This window comes from Fistularia commersonii, chromosome 26 (assembly GCF_037954325.1).
Source record: "Fistularia commersonii isolate RoL2024-O1a breed Wild chromosome 26, RoL_Fcom_v1.0, whole genome shotgun sequence".
Taxonomy (NCBI): Eukaryota; Metazoa; Chordata; class Actinopteri; order Syngnathiformes; family Fistulariidae; genus Fistularia; species Fistularia commersonii.
This window is the reverse complement of record NC_141309.1, coordinates 5,577,123-5,589,551: the sequence shown is the minus strand read 5'-3', so window position 1 is coordinate 5,589,551 and position 12,429 is coordinate 5,577,123. Positions and strand designations below refer to the sequence as shown.

The 12,429-nt window shown below is 42.9% G+C and overlaps 1 protein-coding gene across 5 annotated transcripts in view; it reads right to left on the bottom strand.

Annotated features, from left to right (window-relative positions):
* Positions 1-12,429, bottom strand: part of LOC147218323 (uncharacterized) — a 39,665-nt gene that overhangs the window by 7,379 nt on the left and 19,857 nt on the right. For 4 of the 5 annotated variants that reach the window (XM_086173782.1, XM_086173784.1, XM_086173785.1 and 1 more), the window contains exons 9-13: positions 8,383-11,979; positions 7,779-7,829; positions 6,318-6,818; positions 698-780; positions 258-479 (exon numbers count right to left, since the gene is read on the bottom strand). In XM_086173782.1, the coding sequence (XP_086029908.1) occupies positions 258-479; positions 698-780; positions 6,318-6,818; positions 7,779-7,829; positions 8,383-11,979 (4,454 nt within the window). The remainder of the gene's footprint in view (positions 1-257; positions 480-697; positions 781-6,317; positions 6,819-7,778; positions 7,830-8,382; positions 11,980-12,429) is intronic. The other variant, XM_086173783.1, reaches the window with a different exon arrangement.

Below are 12,429 nucleotides of genomic sequence, written 5' to 3'. Positions count from 1 at the left end.
GACCATCAATTCAAATTAACATTTTAAGTTTACTCAGCGGTCAGACACCCATTATAAATAGAGTCTTAGCGGTGTCTGAAATCTGAATGTAAAAATAAATAAAAATAAAAAGTCAATTTTCAAGCTGCAATACAATATCTGAACTGGATAGCTGGTGTCTGAAGTCTGGATTTAAAAAAAAAATAATAATGTAAATTTTCCAGCTGCGATACAATATCTGAACCGGATAATATCAACATATAAATGTTAATATTTACTGATACGGTTGGTGTGTTCCTGTCTGTTGAATTCGACCGAGTCCGCCTCATCAGACGTATCCAGCTCGTCGATGTTCATATCCAGGTCGTCTCCAGTGTCCAAAGCCTCATCCTCTGTGTCTGAGAGGAGGGAACCTTCGCTGTGGTCCAGCGACACGTTCAGCGGCGGTGCTGCTAACTTCCTTCGCAGATTGGAACCCACTGATAAATCTTCAGACAGGGCTGGGAGAGATATTTGAGGTTTCTTTTTTAATATGCACTTGTTTGTTAGTGTAATAAGACAGGTAGTTGACTCTTATCAGATAATTTGTTACTGTTTGAGTCTTGGTTCTTAGTTATAGACACACTTTAATGAAAACGATGGAGCACAATTCCACCTCTAAGCGTGTGCAAAATGAAGATCTAAACATTAATACCGAGTTAACCTCCATGTTTATTACCTTCTTTATTTTCCATGTCCTCGCCACCGGAGGCCATCTTCTCGATCATCCCTGCTGAGTCGTCGGCTTGTTGGGAATGTCTCCTAAAAGGCAGGGATATACAGTAATGATCCACAACATAAATTATCATCACCATCAAAACCACCACCATTGGCACGATCACACACAGCACGGTGGCAAACAGTCCGAAGACGATCATTTACGAAAATTCCAACTTTTCACATGACTTTGAATGTCAAAATGAGACTGACTGTGGCTGTAAATTGTACAGAAGAAAACAGACTCCGAAAAGCAGAGAGCAGCTCTTTGCTTTGCTGCACGTGTGGGCTGCGGAAACAATACTGTGCAGTGTTGCTACCTCCCCCCCCAACCAAAGCCCCTTCAAACAGAGTTCGATTAGCATAATGCCTGCAAACAATAGAGAGAAGAGATGCATTCGAACCAGTGCAAATGATTGTGGACACAGAGCTATAGACATCTCAAGGAGTTTAGATCTTTGAATATGGTCACGTACCTGACCCTGTCTGTGTCTGCTTGTGGCATTAGAAACTGCGCCTCTTTTCACAATTACGTCACATGATCACTTCATAATGGGAGTACACACACACACACACGCACGTACCCACACACACACCGAAAGGGTGGGAGTATGTTTCCAAAAGAGGGGGGTGGTTCTTCAGACTTACAATGTGGGGCAAAATACTACCATAATAGATCTGTTAATGAGGAGCAATTAGGCTGCAGTGTAACACACACACACACACACACACACACACACACACACACACACACACACACACACACACACACACACACACACACACACACACACACACACACACACACACACACACACACACACACACACACACACACACACGATTCATTGGTATATATCATATAACCTAATCTGCAGATCTCTCCTTATTTGTTTGATGTAGATGAATATTTCGCTCCCGCTAAACCTTAACATTGTGGAAGCTGCTCATGCTCTTACCTGTGAGATCAAACTGAACCCTTTAAGTGGAGCAAACCCCTTAACTTTAAATGGAAAGCAGTTATATAAATTGTGGTTGTTGATGGTGCTGTTTCACAGCAGTTGGTATTTTGGAGCGGTTGCATTAACATGTCTTTCTTTATCATTCTATTAGCCTTATTAAGGCATGATGTCAAAAGGGGGTCTATGACATCACAATATGTTTGTTGCTGTCAAAGTTGTCCGACAACTTTTCCTTTTTCTGTCTTTTTGTTAAAAGAAAAAGACGAGATTCTCTCCAATTGTTTTTTTTGGTCCAATGTACTCACTCAGTACTCACTTCACGCTTGTTGTCTTTAAAATTCGGATCCTACATATTATTACTTCATCCCTGTCTCCATATCCTCCGTGTCTCTCTGGCAGGCTGTCGTCCATGTAGATTCCATATTCCCTGCATGATAAAACCTTCAGCCTCAGTCCAAAAGTTTACAAAGACCTGCCAGATGATTTCCTGTGTATAAAAGTGTCCTACTGAGATTGCCCTGTCCAGCCCTCTGCAAGCTCACATTTCCTTTTTCGTGCATTTTATTTTTCTGCTTTGTCCCTTTTCTACTCCTCTTTGGACTGACTATAGATTCCTCCCTTTCACCGCATCATCTCGCTGCTGCCGTCCCTCGCAATATTCCTTCCTCCATGCCATGACTTTCCGATTTGACGTTAATAATTTCACATAATTTCCCTTCGCTTCTTTTGCCCGTCTCTGCTGTCACCAACAATAACAACCTAGTTTCCTCCAGGATAATGTATTTCTGGTTTTGATCATTTCAGGCCATGTTAGAGACCGCACCAAAGCAATGTTTTCCCCCTTCTGCTTGTTTGTTTGTTTTACATTTATACATCATTGTAGTGTAAATACAATAGCAAATAACTCCCTCATATCTCAAGACTTGGACGATCCAAGCCCTGGTGATTTCAATTTGAAGTTTGATCTGAAAGCAAAGACCTGCGTGCCAACTCTGTACTTCAATTCTCTACTGCAATAACAAACTGACGAGCTTCACATTCTTTAACACCGTTCTAATGTCAAATCACTCAAATGTCGCCAAGTGAATCAACATTGATCAAACAAGATGTCAAACTAAGACACACCTAAATCTTTTGCAATATCAGCTGACGTTTCTCCAAAACTAGATCTTCCTGCTTTTTCCATTTCCCAGAAAGCCTGGAGTTCCAGTGGCTGTGTGACTATTTGGAGAATTTGCATGACGAACTGATGTAAACCCGATTTTGAAGATAGGAGGATTTAAGAACAGTACACTTTTGATTTGCTTACACACTGCTTGCAGTTCTGAACCTAACTCCTCCCGAATAGTTTCTCTCATTTTAGTCAATTCGAATTAAGCGCAACTTTATAAGAAGTCTACTTTTCTCCCCATAGAAGCCCATCAGCCGTCTCCACAAAATCCAAATATTGTTTGACTGCAATTTTTGGGATTTACTTCTCACAGAGTGCTCCCTCCCATTTGGAATCTACTGTGTGAAGCAACCACAGCTCTTTTCTACAAGGAGTACATTGATCTATCATTCACGATTCACTTTCACTGATACAACCTTATTTCTTACTGGTCGTGGAACAGCGGACCAGCTCTTTACCCTCATCAGGGTCCTCGAGGGGGCACGGGAGTTTGTCCAACAGGTCTACAGGAGTTTTTGTGGACCTGGAGAAGGCATTTGACTGTGTCTCGTTGGAAATCCTGCAGGGGGGGCTCTGGGAGTCTGGGGTACCGAACCCCGTCGTACGGGCTGTTCGATCCCTGTATTCGGGGTCTCAGGGTCTCCTTTGCAGCGATGCGGACTCTTTACCGGTCTGTCGTGGTGAAGAGGGCGCTAAGCGAAAAGGAGAGGGTCTCAATATACCGGTCAATCTACGTTCCCACCCTCATCTGTGGTTATGAGCTGTGGGTAGTGAGCAGAAGAACGAGATCGCGGATACATGCGGCCGAAGTGACTTTTGTCCGCAGGTTGGCCGGACCGTCCCTTGAAGATAGGGTGAGAACTTTGGTCATGCGGGAGGAGCTCGGAGTGGAGCCGCTGCTCCAACGCATAGCGAGGAGTCAGATGAGTTGGCTCGGGCATCTGGTCTAGATGCCTCCCGTGGAAAGTATTGCGGGGATGTCCATTTCGGAGGAGAAACCGTGGGGAAAGACCCAGGACACGCTGGAGAGACTATGTCTCCAGGCTGGGGGAGAGGGAGGTCTGGGCCTCACTGCTCCGGCTGCTGCCCCCGCGACCCGACTCCGGATAACCCGGAGAAGACGGATGGATAGATGTATGGATTTTCTGTTTCATTTCCATACTCAGATAACTGGAATTGTCTCCCTTAGGGCTGGCTAAACAAAACTACAATATCAATGACATGGAAAACAAGCCACAAAATAAAAGGTCATCTGAGACAGTGGAAAGAAACTGTTACCGACAGATCACCCAGTGGTAAAATGTTAACAAAATGAAACACAGAAATTTGTACAAAAAAGATATTATTCGAAGCGTAAGAGACAGTTTTTTAAGAACATAAAGTAGTTACGCACTAAACTAAGAACCGCTTGAATGCAGTCAGACTTCAATTTCCAAACCTTGAAGCCCTAAACAAGATAATCACACCGCCACCGACACATCTAGCTTTTCCAAAAATCAAACAATTATGTCATCACCTTTTAGACTGTGTGGGTTTTGGATTTGTGTTTTGTGACACAGTGGGAGCTTCTAAATTATAGCTACACATCATAGTAGCAGGTTTTAGTCACACTGGGGGAATGACATTTCCTAAAATGGTGAATTGCTTTAAAAATAATATAAACATTTAATAATATTCATAATTTCCTTGGAACATATGAAGTTGCCTTAACTATCTTTTTAACCTGTAAAAAAACAGACAGTTGCAATAACTTGAAATGAAATCCATTATGATGGGAATATTGATGAGTTGTTTTTTTTTCAAAATATTAATATATTAATATCAATGTGATTATTGAAATTGTTACTACCACCAGGGGACAGCTACCACCATACAGTGTTTTGTAACCAGCTTTGTGTCTCCAATATCTCACACCATTATCATCTTCCCGTCAAACATGTTCAACCCGTTACTGAATGAAACTGTCCACTCAGCCGGGGCGTGACACCGCTGTTCCGTAATTCTTTTAATACTTTATAGACAATGTTAAGGATAACCCACTGATATTGTTGTATATTATAGATTTTATATATATATATATATATATATATATATATATATATATAAAATCTGCCTCCATGTGGTCAAAGCACATTTTAGCAGGCCTCTCTTGACATTTTCACACAGTTGCAGCGGTGGCATCCACAAGAACAATTTAATAATAATAACAGTAATAATGAGTTTTGGAAAACCAATAGAATGATGTCTTTCCGAGTGTACAAAGTCTCGATGTTTGATATACGTATGCATCTGTGTAAACACTTCCTGCACTTCCTTCATCTCCTTTCAGGACTTTAAAGATGACATTTCCTGAAAGATGTAGATAAAAAAACAAATCCACAAAATAAATATGAATATTGTTTGCGCTCCATTGGAGGATTAATGACAGCTGTGAATGATGTGCATTTGGAAAAACAATGTTCAGGTATGCTGAAACAAGCAAGATCAATGTGAATGCCAAGTTTTGAATTACAGCCATCTGAGAGTGCAGACCCCTGCCCACGATGCAAAGTTGTTGTTTTTTTTTATTAGTTTTAACCATAGCAAGTTCCAAAAAACATCCAGATGTTGTGATTTCTGCTTTGTTAACCTTGTGCCTTTATAAAAGCAAGGTTATATAAATAGATTTTTTTCTGAAACAGTCTGACCCATGCAGAACTTGAACATCTAATGTAGCGATGTGATCTATGTCACATTTATCTTCTCTCTATGTCAATAGCGAGGCATCTTATCATTTGCCATATCAGAGAAGATTTGATAAATTCAGGACCACGATGACGAGGAATGAATTTAAAAATGAAGAATTAACAAGTTAAATTGTGAATGAGACATCGGCTTTTGGAACTCAGAGGGACTGGTTGCTGAGGTGTGTTTTTATTTGAAGAAAATGTATTTTCTTTCCCTCACTGACACACTAGTTACCAGCATTTTGGTAAGTTCATGTGTTTTGATCTTTCCCTCTCCACTATGCAGGAAAAGATATTGATTACCGGTAGGTTGAATCCAAAGTTTTAATTTCGAATAGCTCAGACTTCAATAGTTAATGCGTTTCTACTTGGGTCTGCTAAACTCTCTACATCCGTAATTAAAATAAACCAGAGCTGTTGCATTATAGCGCAAAATATGAGAATTAAGAGTGGTTCTCATCAGCCTCTTGTTCATAGCTATTCTATGCTGCCTCCGTGTGGTCAAAGCACATTTTAGCAGGCCTCTCTTGTCATTTTCACACAGTTGCAGCGGTGGCATCCACAAGAACAATTTAATAATAATAACAGTAATAATGAGTTTCGGAAAATCAATAGAATGATGTCTGTCCGAGAGTACACGGTCTTGATGTTTGAAAACGTTAGAGATACCCAGCGGTAAATCTGTTCAACCGACAAATTGTCATAAAACGTGAAAAAGCTCACCTTGAAAGGAGAAAGTGCATGTACCCCTCGGGCACATACCGTGCATGATCCTCCCTCTGAGAGCGAGTATTTGACGGGCAAACTGTCTCCTCGCCGGACGGGTAGTGAACTTGGTGTGTCTCTCCGTCTTGATACTGAGAGCGCTGAAGTTCTGAGGCACACATGGGGTGAGATTCTCCTCCGTATTCACTTTCGCCAGTATATTGGAATGTGGTACCTGAAGCGTCCAGGTTGTATCTGCCATGATTGGGTTCGCAATAGAGACCGTGCTGCTCAGCTCCGTACGGAAGGTGGGGCTGATCCGTTGTAAATTCAGCATAAACATCTGAGGTGTTCTGCTGGCCGGTGGGTTTTATGTCCACACAGGCTGCCTGGTTTTCAGTTCTTTGGTCAATGTGGTGGTAATTGTACCCATATTGGCCCTGAGAATGACCTCCTGTCCACTGGAGTGTAGGGTTTTCAGTGGTTGATTGAGAAAAAAGTTCCACATTTTGGGGTCTTCTTTCAGGTGACACGGCGAGGATTTATCATTGCAAAAAGAGAGAGGGAGAAATTCAGACAGAACTATTAATGCATACAGTGCTTCACCTTAGTCATCATATCCTCCACATACAGAACTGTCTCAGAAAATTAGAATATTGTGACGGAGTTCTTTATCTTCTGTAATGCAATTAAAAAAACAAAAATTACTTTTTTTCATGATATTCTAATATTTTGAGATAGGATTTTTGAGTTTTCTCAAGATGTAAGTAAAGGCTTGCAATATTTCAGTTGATTTGTAATGAATCCAGACTGTATGACATTTTTGTTTTTGTAATTGCGTTACAGAAGATAAAGAACTTTATCACAATATTCTAATTTTCTGAGACAGTCCTGTAGTATAAATAGTATAAATACACTCCTTTCCTTTCAATGCATCACATGTATTGTACTTTCACAAGTGGTCTTCCTACAACTGCCATAGTTGCAACTCAGTACCATATCTGAGTTTTTTGTAATTTATTTATTCTAATAAAGAAGGCACATAAAGCCACGTGTATATAAGGATAATTTAGTCTTCACATTTTCCATTTAGCTACAGCAATCAAACACTGAAAGTAAAGGAATAATGTTCAGAAAACAGAAAAAAATTAACAATGAGGAGGGAGCAGGGCTGTCAAAATTATAACTTTTGGAAAATATGGTCATGGGGGCCTAATGTACAGTTAATTTGGATATATTTATATAGTGGATATGGTGGATATATTTTCATAAAATCTTACACCGATTGATGGACAACTTACAGTGTCACTCAAATGTCGATTGAACACATTTGTGGGAGCCAATTAACTAAGAGTCAATGAGGTTGATTTATATGGTGCAATCAAAATAAGTCTTTGCTAATCTGGCTACTTGGAGAAACTTTTATGCACACACTCACAAGCCTGCATACGGTGGATACACACACTCAGGGATGCACACCTTGTGAAAGAGCTGGAGGAGCTGCTTCCATTATCTGCAGTGGGGCTCCAGCTGTAATGAGGCAGGTAATGCATATTTAATGAGGCATAAAAAGATTTATAAGCACACATACAGTGCACACACTCAGCTTCTGATCAAAGCTTGCTGCCATACACACACACACACACACACACCCTAAATGTGTATGATGATAAAGTGTGTGTTAACTTTCACTCTTTTCAATTTCAACCATATGAATCTTGATATTACTGTCAGAGACTGACATCCAAAAATGTTCGTGCACACACATGCGCACACACAAACACACGCGCGCACGCCTCCAAATCCACCCTCAATCCTCAGGAGGTTGTCCGAGGTGTGAGTTGCTTTTTGACAGTCTGTTCGGCATTGCTGATCTAATTATATTATTCTTACATACAGCAACAATTAGGGAAAGCTGTAGAGACCCAACACTTAGGCGGGGAAAAAGAAGGAGTATGGGGAGGGACAGCTGGCTTGCGTGCATCGGCAACCTCTTTTTAATAAATTTCAATTTACCTCCTCTGAATTGCGAAAGGGGAAAAATTCAGTAAAATAAACACGAAGCGTTTTTTTTTTTTTTTACCTTCGAGCTGCCGGATGGCTTTCTCGAGAAGCAGCGTGCTGCTCAATCTGTTGATCAACGGGCCATTCTTCATAAGCAACTGTCCTGGAAGTTCGTCTGCCGCCGTATTCCGGCGTGTCCTGTAGGAGCATGTCCTCGTCCGTTGCATGCGTCTGTTGATCTGTTTCGTGACGTGAGCAACCTCCTATCAGCTCCTCTGTGAAACTCAACAGATCATAAGAACATGACTTTGTCTTCTCAGGTTGAATTTCTCCTGTCAATTTTGGAGAGCGATGGAGCTCCGCAGCGGTGTCCTCTTGTTCCTCATCGCCGTTCTCCTCCTCCATTAAATCTCCCGAAAATGGCAACCCAAGCCCTCTGTCACTGGAGATACTGGAGTCACTTGCGGGGGAGCTGATCACGGAACTCGGCTGGGAGACGGAGCTGTGGGTGAGAGCTGGGGATTTGGGTTCATACGCTGACTGAGGTGTGTGGGCTCTCACTGACTGAGCGCCCCAGTCTTGAAAGTCACCCGGGTTGGCCGGAGCGGGACGATTTGCGGGGGGTGACAACCCGCCATCGTCGGATTCTTCCATCGAGATTTGTGAATGTACGTAAACTTCCTCTCTGGTTTTCAGGAAGTGATCGGATGGATATCTCAAGGACGGGGACAAACTTCTGACGACGAGGTTTGATTTATCTTCAAAAGTTCCCTCCTCCGTTTGGGTCGGCCATCTCGAATCTGACTGATGAAAGGCATCAGACACAGGTTTTGATTGGCTTGAGCTCAATATTTCTGCTATCCCGTGATCTTCACTAGCATCCTGAATACTCTCTTGGGGCCGAACACCTCCTGCGTTGTAGGGTGATTGATCAGAACTAAACCGATTTGATGCAATCGTTTCAAAGGGCATGTCTGCGGCATCGGACACTATCTGATTCCGAGCATCGCCACCCGGCGTACTCTCGGCGTCGTGACGTTTTGCTTCGTTCCTACTTCGCTCTATGTTCTTGGGATGTTCTCGATGTGATGCTTGAGCCTGGTTTTTCAGCAACGTGGCTGCGTATGAAAGCATACTAAATGTTTCCATTGTTTTTTTGGCTTCTTTTGCTTGCCTGTTGCTCTCTTTGCGCCCGTAGCTCCATTCTCTCTCAGCTTCCTTTACAGAGCCGGACACAATAATGTATTCCATTTCCAGTCCTGATGAAGAATCCCCGTCAGAATTGGACCTGAGCTCATCTCGACTGCCTGGGTGAAGGCTGTCGGAGCTGTACTTCAGTGTGTCTCTCTCTCCGAAGCTGGTGCTGAGAGACACGGCCTCTGCTACTGTTTCCTCGGCATGTCCGTGGCCCTCGATGCTAAGCTCATCATCATTGTTGGGGATACTCGGGGATAATGACTGGTCAGTCTGCACTTCAATTTCAGCGGGTTTCGTAAGACTTGAATGACGATCAGCGGGAAACAGTTCGTCATCTGAGTTTTCAACCAGAATAAATGGGGAATTATTACTGACTTGATCTGTAAAATCGTCTCCTTCCCTTTCGCGAGGCTTCTTTTCAATTGAACTTCCCACGCTTTGGTTCGGGCAACTCATCTCACAGGTTCCCTCGAACAGAAACACTTGCTTGACGGATTTCTCTTGAGATGAAATTGTATCTCCAGATTCAGTCTTTCTTTGCAAATCATCTCTCTGGTATTGATCAAATCCCTTGCTTGTATGACCAGGTTTGGTAACCGCTAAAAAAGGGCTGCTCTGCTCCTCGAGCTGTATCATGTCCACTACTGGTGGACAGGGCAAGGTCTCGGGGGAGGATGGGAAGCTCCAACTGCTAGCGCCCACGTTGTCATACTCCGAGACTGAAGTGACCATTCCAGGAACAGGAAGGTCCCACATTTGGGCGCCTAAAGTCTCAACTTTTGAATGATCTGACTGCGCATTTTGAATAAAATGTTCTTTGTCCAGTCCATTCTGGTCGTCTGGTTCACTTTCTTCTTCGGGCACTACAAATATTTTCACATTGCTGTCATTATCTCCAAATACATGATCCTCATTGGTCTGTTCCTTTGTGGGCTTTTTTTCTTCTGCTTTTTTGGTTGGATATGTTGCATCCAAGGTGTCGGTAGAGTTCCAAGACTGTGTATGACAAGGGCGCCTTCCATTTTCGTCCCCTTCTGGGCTCGGTGTGGCAGAACTGTCTTCTTGTATGGTGGTATTCCACATCTCCATCCCACCGTCGGAGAACCCTTGCGGACTTTCCAGAGATGTTCCGCCGCCAACAGTCAGGCTGACCCCACAGAGAGAGCCAGAGTTTTCAGACAAATTGTCAGGAGTCATGAGGGGCGATAAGCTGTCATCCCGTATTGTCATATTCCACATATCCAGTGATTCAGGATAAGAGGTGGTGGTACTACAATCAGGTTTCAGAAATCCCATCTGTGCCGAGTAGGTCCAAAAATCTAACAGTTCCTTTTGTTGACCTTCGCCTTTCCCCTGTGCCACATCATCGTCTTCTTTGGATGTATCTGGTGTTAAAGTGTTTATGATTTCTTTCTTTTTCGGAAAAGCTGTTTCTTTGTAAGCAGGAATGGCAGTTTTGTACTTTGCAGTTATTTCCTCTTCCGGTGGTGTCAGTTGCAAATCAATCAAACAAACAGGGTTCCACTGATCTTTAAGGGCAGAATCTGGGTTCCAGTCTTCATGTGATTCACTCTGCTCTATAATGAGACTCATTTGGGGCTCAAGACACTTGACCCTTTGTTGGGCGCTTTCCAACCTCATGATGGTTTCTCTGCTTTCTCTTTTTGTCACATCTTCAATTGACTCTTTGCTTATACCTTCCTGCACAATGTTCTGTGGGCTCTTTGAATCACTGCTTCTACTCCAGATATTACTGTCGTTTGACAGCAGAGCTCCATGTGACTCAAAACCAAGTTCTTCCCAGGTTTCTGACAAGGATGATGACACGCTGTCTTTGTGCTGCAGACCATTGATCCTCTCCACGACATCTTCAGGGAAGAACCTGACACCACAGCTGCTGGATGGTCGGCTCCCTATCAGGCTGTTGACAGGTGTAGGAGGAACCATTGTGTCTAGGATCTCATTTCCATGAAGTTGGCCAAAGTTGTCAGCTGAAGAAAGTCTACTGTCAAGCGTAAGGCAGCCCAATGAATTGGTTGCGGAGAAATCCACCATGCTCAGCTCCTCATTTTCCGACTGACTTGAGCTTGCTGCTGTTCTTTCCCCGATACCAGGTTTTTCAGAATTTGCTGATTCCCCTCTGATTGAAAGAGAGTGGTCACTTGCATTTAACGGATCGAAATTAAATAGGTCAAAATTGTCGCTTCTAGTTTTGCTGGAACGGTGCCTCTTCGTCTCAGATTGGACGGGAGGGGAGAGAGACGACAACCCGAGTGGCGAGATGTTTCTCAGGAAGAGTCCTCCTGGCCCGCCTCCACCTATAACCTCTCCGATTGGACTGTCGTCGCTCAAAAAGACTGAACTCTCTTTGGACGAGCGGCTGCTACGGATTGTGGTCATACCGCTGTCAGGGCTTACTAGCTCTCCAATTGGACCGACTTCTCCGCCTACTGTGTCCTCTTCATCATCTGGGATTACCCTGCAGAGATAAAGCAATATAGGCAATACATATATGTGGCAATTATATGTGTAGTTTCAGTACGGTCAGTTGGTTTATGCCACGGGAGGGCAAACTTTTTAGCTTTTAAAATTTGACAGATGGGCCAGGTCAGCACAAGACATGATAGATATTTGACAGAGATTTGTCTGAACATTGTCTGATATTTGCTTTGAAAATAAAACCAGCTTGGTTTTGAAGGCTCTGACGTTCGCTTGCATTTCACGCATAAACCATTTTTTTTCCCTTCACGTCCAGCTCATTCATGTATGTCAGTATGTCTGCACTAAAGGCTTAATCACAAAACCAATCTGTGTCATTGAGCTCAGGAAAATTTTCAAGTGTTCTCAAGTAGCTCCAAAAATGAAATAATCTCCTGTTTGACCTCCAAGTTCATTGATCCAATCGTTCAATCATTCACATCAAGTATGA